Below are 12,242 nucleotides of genomic sequence, written 5' to 3'. Positions count from 1 at the left end.
TGGAGTGGTGGGAATGAGTGCGTTTGAGATGGCTATGTTGGCACAGGACAGAACCACGTTTAGAGCTTTTGTACATAGGGTCGCTATGAATCGCAAGCGACTCAATGGCACATAACAACAACAGCAACAACATAGGCAACTAAGGCATTACTCAAACCATTCTCCATCATTATCCTTTCCCTCTTCCTTGTCTTCTCTTCCACCTTTCTTTTATATTGCTTTTGTTTCCCACAACAGCCACAGTTAGGACGAGCAGGTGGCTGGGAGAGGGAAAGACTAGTATAGTTGAGTAGCTGATTGCATGGAGTGAATGATTAGATAGACAGAAAAATGCCAGTCAGATATCTCAGTATTGGCGGAAAAAATACCAACTTGGAAAGAGGCGAGAGCAGAGAGAACTCTGAGGTGTTGGATGAAAATGTAAACATTGCACTTCCTAATTGCCATTTGTGGTAGAACCATTGTCAAGGTGCAGACTGTCATAAAAATTCTAATAGGAAGACCATCACTCTTGAGACTGAACCCCCAAATACAACAGAAAATGTAAATTCCAAGATGCAGGATAAGGAAGGTCTTCCTCCTGGTGAGCAGAGCAACAGGAGATGGATAAACCTTGTCCATCTACACAACTCAAAGGGACTTCACACATCATCTTGTACTGAGACTATAGTGGTGCTGAGAAAAGAAAGTCCTACGATGCTCACAAGAAGAACAGCATCACAGAAAGAAGGGTATGCTGGTGGTTTTAAAATGCTATGAAGTGGTTGAGAATGGAAAATTGAGTTTTCTTTATCAAGACCGCACTTCAGATTAATGTAGAAAGATCTTCCGCAGGACAGTGGCTGATGTGGTGGCAGCCTTGTCTGATCTTCCGTTAACTCCACGAGAGGGAAATGTCCCCCTCCACAGCATCCCCAGGACAAAACCAAGTTCTTTGGGGTCAAACAAGGCTCCACACTCCCCTAACCTATTTCTGCCAATTCTAAAATCAACAGTCCCACCGGGCCTCTCACAGCTCTGATACTCGATTCAGTAATCTGTTATAACCGTCACACAGGACTCTCAGAGCCATAGTCATGGTGATGAGGTTTAGTGCGGAAGTTAATGAGTAATAGTTCAGGTGAAAACAGGATGCAATTCTTTAGTCATTGTAAGTTCTCAAGCATGCTCTCAGTCCCTTTGACCTTCATCCTCAAGTTGAGTGTTACAGAACTGTCTCAGTTTTGATGATTATGGTATCACCCTCTCTCCCCAGTCCTTGAACAATTATTGGCAAAGGATCCAGGCTCTGGCTTTGTAGAGCAGCAGTCTGAAGGACAAGTGCTGCATTCTTGGCTTTTTTCTTGCCAGTAGCAAAATTTTCATTCTCTGTCCCTACCCTGAGTGGTATGGGGTCCCCTAAGGCAACTTCTGTTACACACGTTGTTCTCCCTCACTCTGCCCCTCTACCCCATGCTTTGTGGTCCAAGATTTGAAGGTGGGCTGGACCCACGGGCTTCTAGGGTCCTCCAGGACACCTTCTGCCATACACGTCTTTCCCCTCGCTCTGCCCCACTCTCTGTGCTCGAAGATTTGAAGGTGGGGGGATGACAAGACTGACTAATGCTGCCATTAATAGTCTACACACCTTGTTTCCCTGTTCTCACCCTGCCAATGGGAAATATCAAAAGCAGTGCACTAAGAAAGGCATTTTGAGGAATAAATTCACTGGCACAGTGATTGTTGTTGTTGTTAGGTGTTGTCGTGTTAAGTATGACTCATAGCGGCCCTGTGAACAAAACATCTGAACCCTCTTCTATCTTGTGCCATCCTTTCACATCCTGACACACAAGAGCCCATTACAGAAATCATGTCAACCCACGTGGTCGAGGGTCTTCCTGTCCTTCACCGACCCTTCACCTTTCCCAGCAGCATGTCCTCCTCCAAGGAGTAGCGCCTCCTACCAACATGCCAAAAGTCGGTGAGGCAAAGCCTCATCATTCTTGCCTCCATAGAGCACTCCGGCTGCACCCTCTCCAAGACATACCTGTTTGTTCTCTTGGCCGTCCATGGGATGTCCAGTGTTCTCCAACACCACAGCTCAAAGGTGTCAATTCTTTTTCTGTCATCCTTATTCATTGTCCAGCTCTCAGATGCAGAGCAAGAGACTGGAAAACTGTGGCCCGACTCAGACATACCTTACTCATCAAACTGACCCTGTTGTTGCTGTTAAGAGCCATCCAGTCGTAGACCACTCGTAGCGACCCTGTGAACAAAAGACCTGAACACTTGTCTAACTTTCGTTGTTTCTCCAGGTTCATAGAGTTTCTGGATGCCACTCAAGCTTTCAAGCTTGTTTTTAATTGGGGGGCTCTACCAAGCACTGTCCACCATGGGTAAACATTATCGCATTTGACACATTAGTGTCAAAGTGCTTAGCATCACAGCAACCATGTACAACAACCACTGTACAACAAATGGACAGACCAGTGCTGTACCACTTAGAAGAATGTTTGACCAAAAAAAATTAAAAGCAGGCCTGAGGGCCACAGATTAAAATCACTCACCTTTGGCTTGGTAGCATTACCTACTCAATAATTTGGAGAGGTCCCTAACTACGGATTTTCCCAGTGCAATGTAACTCCTTATTCTTGACCACAGTGAGTGTGTGTGTGTGAGTGTGTGTGTGTGTGAGTGTGTGTGTGTGTGTGTGTGTGTGTGTGTGTGTGTGAAAGACTTTGAACCCTAGGGCAAGAATGAGCCTGGAAGGCCAGATGACCTGGGGACACCAGGATTTCACACTACCAAGTGATGGTATTTTGAGGAGCAGCTACTTTGACACTTTGATAAACATTACTGTGGCAAGTGTTGTCTGACCTATTATGTCACAAACCTGAAAACATGGAACATGTATGAGTTAGTAAAAGACATGAATGAGAAAAGAAATGTGTTCTATTCTTAGCTGAGTTTTCTAAAACCGTAACAATAAAAGTGATATAAACATGTATGTGTTCGTGCATATTTTCCAGTCTGTCAAGTTTGGAGCACTTGGATTCTGGAAGGTTTTGGGGTGGGTTGTTGTTGGTTTTTTCAAGTGTTTTTATCTACTTGAAAGCTGGGCATAAACTGGGTGGTGGAGGTTTTTTAAAAAAATTTTTGTTCAATAAAAAGTGTAAGCTGATTGGCTGTTTATGATTTTGTTAACAATCAGCTGTGGGCTGAAAGTCTCTTGTTTAAGCAATCAAGACATGGTGGGTGGGCCTTTGTATTTAAAAGTTGGTTGAGTTCTACCTGAGGGTGAGTCTCCAGCTTGGAGGATAGAAGGAGAATTGATGCCTTTGAGCTGTGGTGCTGGAGAAGAGTATTGAGGGTACCATGGACTGCTAGGAAAACAAACAGATTCACCTTGGAGAGGGTTAAATCGGGCTGCTCCTTGGAGGCAAGGATTCTGAGGCTTCATCTGACATACTTCGGACATGTTGTAAGGAGGGACGGGTCCTTGGAGAGGGATATCTTTCTTGGGAGGGTGGAGGGACAGCGCAGGAGGGGAAGGCCCTCTATGAGGTGGATTGATTCAGTGACTGGGGTAATCGGGATGAGTGTGTCGGAGACAGTGCAATTGGCACAAGACAGGGCAGAGTTTAGGGCTGTTGTACATAGGGTCGCTATGAGTCACAAGCGACTCAACGGCACATAACAACAACAACAACGTCTAGAGCCAAAGAGGAAGAAATTGAGAATTTTTACCAAATCTTGCAGTCCAAAATTGACTGAACATCCAATCAAGAGGTGTTGATGATAACTGGTGACTAGAATGCAAAAGTAGAAAACAGGAGAGAAGGAAAAGTAGTTGGAAAATATGGGCTTGGTGATCAAGATGAGGCTGGAAATAGAATGATTGAACTTTATATTTACAATGCTTTATTCATTGCAAATACCTTTTTAAAAAGACACAACTGCTCTTCCGCCCGCCCGCCGCCGAACAGCCATCATGGATACCAGCCGCGTGCAGCCTATCAAGCTGGCCAGAGTCACCAAGGTGTTGGGCAGGACTGGCTCGCAAGGGCAGTGCACGCAGGTGCGCATGGAGTTCATGGACGACACGAGCCGCTCCATCATCCGCAACGTGAAAGGGCCGGTGCGCGAGGGCGACGTGCTGACCCTGCTGGAGTCAGAACGAGAGGCGCGGAGGCTGCGCTGAGGCCGCCGCCGGATCCTCGATGTTTCTTCTGCTTGGCCCCGGGAATGATATTCATCGTTCATTAAAATCTATGTTGTGCTAAAAAAAAAGACACAACTATGACTTTACACATGGATTCCACCTGATAGGCTGCATAGAAACCAGATTGACAGCATTTGTGGAAGAAATTGTTGGAGAAGCTCAATTTCGGCAGTCAAAAGTAGGCGGGGGCAGACTGTGGGTCAGATTAGCAATCATTCATGTGTAAGTTCAAATTGAGGCTGAAGAAAATGAAAGTCAGTCCACAAGAACCAAGATATGATCTTGAATCAATTCCATCTGAATTTCAAGATCATCTTAAGTTTGAAGCATCAAACACCAACAATCAAAGACTGTTCTCATGTCCCTCATGTTCTGTGTTCCCACATTCTTGTGTTTCTGTTTCCCCATATTCTCATGTCCCTTCATGTTCTGTGTTCCCATATTTCTGTGTTCCCCCACGTTCTCACGTCCCCTCATTTTCTGTGTTCCTATCCCGTGTTCCTCCTATTCTCATGCCCTTTCGTGTTCTGTGTTCCCATGTCCTTGTGTCTTGTGTTCCTGAGTTCGCCTATATTCTGAGGTCCCTTCATGTTTTGCGTTCCCTTGTTATTGTGTTCCTGTGTTCCCTCATGCTTCTATCATATTCTCATGTTCCCTCAGGGTTCTGTGCTTGCCCATTCCTAAGTAACTGTGTTTCTGGAAAAGGAAGAATGCTCACTGGCCTCTCAGAGCAGGAGTATGCCCCATTCCTTGGCCAAGGTTCTCTTTCCTTCCCTTTAAATTTGTTGTGGTGAAATTCACACACCAGCCTGCCATTTTATTGTGATTGGGTGAAGATCTATGGGACAGAGTCATTATCTACTCGATGCTTTGTGTTTATTATGGGTGACGTTTACCAGGCAAATTGGTTTTCCATTCCATAATGCACATGTGTTCAGTTTTGTGAGAGTGGCTCCAATGTCTTTAATATAGCAGCACCTTCTAACCCCTTTCCTGGGTTCTCCCTGGCCCTTTTAACCATCACTAAATGGATAGATCAGAGCCACTAATTACACCATCTCGTTGTTCAACATCACCGCTACCCACTTCCAAATGTCTCCCATCATCCCAAACAGAAATGCCGTATCCATCAGCAGTACTCCCCCTCATGCTCCCCACCCCTACACACACACGCACACCCCAAGCCCTGGGAACCTTCATTCTACTCTCACCTGGTCTGTGGTTTCATCTCCATGGGGCTGTGTGATGGACGCCCCGTTGTGTCCGAATTATTCCACTCGACACCACCATGTCAAGGGCCATCCAGGCTGTGGCATCTGCGGGCTCCATTTCTCTTATGACTGAAAGCCAGTCCCTCTTACTGATGGCCCGTGCAGGGCCCATCACCTGTTACTAGTTACTCATATTCTTCCCATCTTTTGGCCGTGGTGCATGGTGAGCTTGACAGGTCTTGCTTGACAGGGCCTGGGAAGATTGTCCAGTACTACAGGGGCTCTGGGCACTTCTGGTGATGCTGGTCTCCGGGCCACACTATGATGGTACACATCAAGTTAAAACCAGAACCAAACATGGGGACCAGCCATCAGGCCTGTGAGCCTATAAACTGCCTTGCCATTGTTTTAAAAAATATTTATTATTAAGGGAGCTCTGGTGGCCTAGTGGCAAAAAGCTGCACTGCAATCCTGAAGGCACGTGGTTCGAATCCAGATGCTCCGCTGGAGAAGGACGGACAACCTCCTCCTGTGCCAGTCGGATCTGACTTGATGGTACCCAACAAGTACAAATATTTATTATTTTCCTTTATTGAATATTTGAGCAGCAAATTGGCTGTTTATTCACCCACCTGCACACATTTTGTTTTATAACATTACTTGCAGTGACTTTTATTTGAATTAATTACAGTGTCTCACTGTGTCCCTATTGTGCACTGCCTCCCCTTCACCCTGACACGTGCCTGGCATCTGTTTATGGTTTTCACCCCTGACTATCATCCAAGTACGGTTTCTCTGTAAATTTCTCTTTAGCTTTTAGAATGTATTCTCAGCAACACTTATCCTCCTGTGGCAGACTCCCTTTGCTGGGGAGTTCTCATGGTGCAGTCCACAGGAAGGGGGTGACTCGACTGCAGCTCCTCCGGAGAGGGTGCCCCCCCGTGTGATTGTAGCCTAAACACACCCATTTGAGGGTCAGCTGGGAGTCGGCTCTGACTCAAAGGCAATGAGGTTTTGAGTGAGAGGAGCTAACAATCTTCACCTCGAGCCCATTATTGCAGTAATTCCGCACTTCATCTTGCAGGGAGTCTTGCGCTCTATCTCTCTGACCCTCCACCTGTCCAAGCAGGATGTCTTTTTCCGAGGACTGGCCCTTCCTGGCAACGTGCCCAAAGTATGTAAGATGAAGTCTCACCATGCTTGCCTCCAAGGAGAATCCTGACTGCACTTTCTTCATATGGACTTGCTTTGTCTTTTGGAAACCCGTGGGATATTCATTCAGGACTCTTCTCCAACACCACAGCCCAATGCCATTGGTTCTTCCGTCATCTTTACTCACTGCTCAACTTCCGGATGCAAAGAAAGTATGTGAAAAAGACCATGGTGGTAGGTCTGGCGGCCTAGTGGCAAAGACTGTACTGCAGTCCCAGAGGCATGTGTTTTGAATCCACCAGATGCTCTGCTGGAGAAGGAGGGCCAGTCTCTTCCTGTGTCAGTCAGATCCGATTCAATGGTACAAGGAAAGAAAAAGAAATAACTAAATAAATAATTGGATTTTTTTTTAAAAGACCCTGGCTTGGACCAGATGACGTTTGCTCTTTGAGTGGATGGAGCTGCTCTTGAAAACCCCTGACAGCGATTTCCCCAGAGCAGCGTCTTTTGATTTCTTGCCTGCCAGTGGCCTGTGTAGGAGGGCGGATGTCCTGCGTTCCCAGTTCTGGTCTTTGATCTATTGGATCTGCTGCTGTACCCGTACTTACCCAGTTGTGTTATGACTGTGCTTGTGCAGCGGGTTTTGCATTCAGTAAGGGAACGCCTGCTGTTAGGGACCTCTCCAGGGTACTGAAGAGCAACGGTGTCATTCTGGAGACTAAGGTGCATCTGATACAGGCTATGGTCTTTGCAATCACTTGTTATGCATCAGAGAGTTGGACAATGACTAAGGATGACAGAAGAAGAATCGATGCCTTTGAGCTGTGGTGCTGGAGAAGATTATTGAGGGTGCCATGGACTGCCAAGAAAACAAACAAGATTCAGCCTGGAAAGGGTTAAACCGGGTGGCTCCTTGGAGGCACGGATTCTGAGGCTCTGTCTAACATACTTTGGACATGTTGTAAGGAGGGACTGGTCCTTGGAGAAGGACATCATGCTTGGGAGGGTGGAGGGACAGCGCAGGAGGGGAAGGCCCTCTATGAGGTGGATTGATTCAGTGACTCGGGTAATCAGGATGGGAATGTCAGAGACAGTGCAATTGGCACAGGACAGAGCAGGCTGTTGTACACAAGGTCGCTATGAGTGACTCGACGGCACATAACAACAACAAGGTGAGGATGTCAATCTTAAAGGAGTCAGAATTTCCATCTTTCTCCTGGGAGCAGCTGGTGGCTTTGAACCCATGACCTTTCCCACATAACCTCCCACACCTCCTAGTTCTGGCCTGGGACCTCTGAGTGTTCATGTGGCTGAGGTGGTTCAGACGCACAGCAGGCAGGTTTGATGCCGGGATCTTGTCAGATGTGCAGATCCAGGCTGCCAGAGGCCCTTGACGTCACAAACCCCGAGGCCAGGCCCAGGACCCAGGATGCTTGAAGGCACCTGGAGGCCAGGGATCCAAGCCAGTTCTGTCTCTAGTCTTCCAGCTGACAAAGCTGAGCGCTGTCCTTGTGGTCAGAGCAAGGTGGCTGTCCACCCTGACGCTGGGGCTCAAGGAGCGCCGTGGCTGGCCGCTGTCTGGGGAAGACCTGGGGACAGCACCTATGAAAACAAGACTTTGGTCATCAGAAGAGAGGTGGGTGATGGACAGCAGAGCCCAGGGAAAGTGAGGTGACCTCACAGCATCCCCATGTGTGCCAGCATGAACAGCAAGGTGACCTGTTCTCACAGTGCCGCCATGCGTGCCAGTGTGGACAGTGAGGTGACCTGTCCTCACAGCACCTCCACGTGTGCCAGGGCAGACCTTCACCCACAGGGTGGGCACAGGGCTGACTGCCACGCCTTTTTTCCCAGTTGTCCCCACTGCTCTCCACCCTCCAGTTTCCATCCAGCAGCCGAGGGGCTCTCTGTCCACTGAGGATGCTGAGAGGACAGCTGTGTGTGCTTGGACATACGTGGGTCACCCTGAATCCAATCAGTCCAGAGACCAAGAACTTGAAGGTTTGTTCCACGTTATGGTGCTTCAAAGACGCTGGGCAAATGCTTGAATGCAGATTCTGCAGGACGAGAAAACCCGCCCGTGTGTCCAGGGCCACTCTCTGGACCCAGTCACACAAGCCCGAGTAGCTGCAGGTGAGGATAAGTGACTGACCGGTGTGCCCTGTCTGGCCATTCCCGGCCCCAAGGCCGCCGGCTGCCTTTCGAGCTTCCTTTTCACTTTCCTTCACGCCACAAATCCAAGTGCTCTTAAATGTCCTTTGCACGGCTCACGCCGTCTGCCAGTGTCCTCCTGAGGGTGGGTGCTGTGTTCAGCGACCCATAGCTGACCCTCCAGGCCGCTTTCACAAGCAGTAAATTGCACAGGAGGAGAATGTCCATCTTTCCCCAGCTAGTGGATTCCAACCTTGAACCTTTGGGTTGGCAGCACACTGCCCAACCACGAAGCCACCAGAGCTCCCTCATCCATACCTAAGACGTCAAGTCTGAGTCAGCGGCATGGCTTCCCCTTTCCCCAAAATTCTCTTTAACACTCTGTGAGGGCTGTGGTTAGGTGCGTCAGGTTCAAAGGAAGGACTGTCCTGTCCTGTGGCCTCCTGAAGTGGGCCATGTCTGAGCACAGGGCTGCAGCCACCGTGCCAGCCCATCTGCAGGGCGTCTTCCCCTCCCGCGCCGAGCCTCTACGTTCCATGCATGAGGCCCTTCTCCAGGGCCTGGGCCTCCTGCCAACATGCCCAGAGCATGTGAGACCCAGTCTCCCCAGCGTTACTTCTAAGGAGGCCCCTGGCTGCAATGCCTTCAGGATTGCTTTGTCTGTTCTTCCGACAGTCCAGGGTCCACACAAAACTCTTCACAACACCAAAGCTCAAGGGTGACAGTCCCCCCTCTTCACTGTGCAGCTGTCACATGCAGGAGGTGAGTGAAAACACAGGGCTGCGTCAGGCACGCCTTAGTGAGAAAGGTGATACCCTCCTGAGCACTGGACGAGGTCCTGGCAGCTGATGTGCCCATTGCCATGCACCTCTGCATTTCTTGGCGGCTGCTTCTGCAGGCGTGGACTGTGGATCCGAGTAAAAGGAAATCATGGACAATCTCCAGCTTTCCTCTGTGCACCATGAAGTTGGCCCTTGGCCCAGCTGTGAGGCTTTGCCCCCTTTCCCGATAGTTCATTGGCTTTAGGTGAAGGTCTACACAGTAGATTGGGCTCCTTGGCCGTGGCCACGTTTTCTCAGCGGACAGCAGTCCATCATTCGTGTTGTTGCTCTGTTTCCGTTAACCCAGCTTCCCTTCCCCTTGTTGCTTGGAGTAAGTGTGGGCCCCACAGCGGATGGTTTAAAGGACACAGTCCTCGTGGGTGGACAATGACGCTCATTTATCACACAGCGCACCGGTCTGCGGAAAGGGATCCCCTGGTGAGGTTTCTGTTTAATGGGGACAGAGACCCGGGGTCCTTCCAGTATTCACCAGTCCAGCAAGCTGGCCTTTCCCCAGGAACTTGTGTTTTGTTCTGTTTTTCTCTGACTGAGCCCCTTCCCTGGTTCAGGACAGTTGGTGGTGACCACTTGGGTCTGGTCTCAGGCTGGGGGATCAGTCTTTGGGGATCACTGTCGTGTGGCCTACGGTCCTGCCTTCCTCCTGCTCTAGTGTCGCTGGTAAAGACCGCACCCCTGGAGGTCACCTTGGAGGGCCTCCAGGCTCCACAGCCCCTCTTCCTGTGCTCCAGACACTAACCTTTCCGTTCTATCCCTCTGCTCCCGCGGACCAGCACCAGGACTCTGGAGCGTCACCATAGCGCCACCACCCCGGAGAGGGATGGTCTCTCACAGAAACTCCAGTGTCGAGCTCCCAAGAACCTCTAGACCTCGGGCCCCAGGGTGCATTTGGGGCACAGGCCCAAGGGCCCTTTGCTGTCACCCACCTTCCAGCCTCAGTCAGCTGACTGAGAACTTGGGAGATGAGACGTGGGGTTGATATTGTTGTTGTCATGTGCCGTCAAGTCACCTGCAGCCCTATGCACAACAGCTCTGAACTCTGCTCAGTCCTGAGCCTGTCTCACGGTCTTTGACATGTCTACTCCCATTACCCAATTACTGGATCAATCCATCTCACCCAGAGTCTTCCTCTGCTGCACTGTCCCTCCATCCTTCCAAGCACAATGTCCTTCTCCGAGGACTGCTCCGTCATGGCCATGTGCCCAAAGTTTGTGAGACAGAGCTTCCAAATCCTTACCTCCAAGGAGCAGCCTAGTTTCAGCTTCTCCAGATTAAAACTGTTTGTTTTCTTGGCAGTCCGTGGTATGTTCAATACTCTTCTCCAGCACCACGACTCAAAGGCTTCAATTCTTCTTCTGTCATCTTTGGTCATTGTCCAACTTTCTGATGCATAACAAGTCGTTGCAAAGACCATGGCCTGAATTAGGTACACCTTAGTCTCCAGACTGACATTGTTGCTCTAAAGAGCATTAGAGAGTAAAAAAAGCACCCTGACAGCAGCTTTCTCCAGTGCAATTTGTCTTTTGGTTTCTTCCTCGCTCGCTCTCTCTTGTCTGGTGGTTTTTTTTTTGGTTTTGTGAGAGAAATTTGTATTTAGAATTAGCCGGCTGGACTTAGTTTGTTGTTGTTGTGTGTGGTTGAGTCGCCTGTGACTGATAGCGTCATTATCTATGTACAGCAACTCTGAAGCCTGCCCTATCCTGAGCCAGTCTCACTGACTCCAACACACCAACCCCCATTGCCCCAGTCACTGTATCAACCCATCTCATCTGGGGTCTTCCTCTCCTGCCTGTCCCTCCACACTTCCAAAGCATGATGTCCATCTCCAAGGACTGGTCTCTCCTGGCCAAGTGCCCATAGTATGTGAGATGAAGCTTCAAAATCCTAGCCTTCAAGGAGAAACTTGTTTTCACCCTCTCCAAAACAGACCTATTGGTCCAGGACTTAAGAACAACAAATGACATAGTTGAGCTTCTAAAAACAAACAAACAAACAAACAACAAACAAAACAGACCTATTTGTTTTCTTTGCAGTCCATGGCATGTTCAAGGCTCCTCTCCAGCACCACACCTCGAAGGCATCGATTGTCTCTTTCCCTGTCATCCCTAGTCATTGTCCAGCTCTCTGATACATAACAAATCATTGCAAAGACCTGGATTAGGCACACCTTATTCTCTAGACTGACAGGGTTGCTCTTCAGTACTCTGGAGAGGTCCCTGACAGTAGGGTTTCCCAGTGCAATTCATCTTTTGATTTTCTGATTGCTGGTGTTAAGTATGTTGATTGTGGAGCTAATCAAAATATAACAACCTCAATCTCTTCTCCATCTATCAGGGTGCTGCCAAGTGGACCAGTGGTGAGAATCTTTGTCTTTTTGATGTTGATCGTCTAGCCTATTGAAGACTACAGTCCTTGACCTTCTGCAGCAAGTGCTTCAGGTCCTCCTCTGTTGGCAGGAGCAAGGTCTCCTTTATAAAGGCCCCTCCCCAGATCTGAAGCCAGGGCAGTGCTCCACCCCCACCCCGCCCCGTCCCGGCCCCCCCCCCCACACCCCGCCCCCCCCGTCCCCCCCCCGCCCGCCCTCCTTCCTCCCCATGCCGCCCCAACAGTGCCTGAGGTCGAAGGTCCCTCTGCAGAGTTCACCCTCCTCGCAGCGTTCACTTCCTGTTGGGGACGAGGCCCCTCCCA

At 49.3% G+C, this 12,242-nt stretch overlaps 1 protein-coding gene across 1 annotated transcript; it reads left to right on the top strand.

Moving 5' to 3' along the window:
- The first annotated feature begins 3,948 nt into the window (after positions 1-3,948).
- LOC102854515 (40S ribosomal protein S28-like) lies at positions 3,949-4,180 on the top strand. The gene has a single exon (XM_006900154.1). It carries the CDS (start codon positions 3,971-3,973, stop codon positions 4,178-4,180), a length of 210 nt encoding a protein of 69 aa, XP_006900216.1. The 5' UTR covers positions 3,949-3,970.
- The last annotated feature ends 8,062 nt before the right edge of the window (positions 4,181-12,242 follow it).

The sequence above is a fragment of the Elephantulus edwardii genome, unplaced genomic scaffold (assembly GCF_000299155.1).
Source record: "Elephantulus edwardii isolate Elephantulus edwardi_28Jun2011 unplaced genomic scaffold, EleEdw1.0 scaffold00274, whole genome shotgun sequence".
Lineage (NCBI taxonomy): Eukaryota > Metazoa > Chordata > Mammalia > Macroscelidea > Macroscelididae > Elephantulus > Elephantulus edwardii.
This window is presented reverse-complemented; position numbering and strand designations above follow the sequence as displayed.

Coding starts and splice junctions, on each gene's coding strand:
- LOC102854515 (XM_006900154.1), top strand. CDS start 3,971: ATGGATACCAGCCGCGTGCAGCCTATCAAGCTGGCCAGAGTCACCAAG.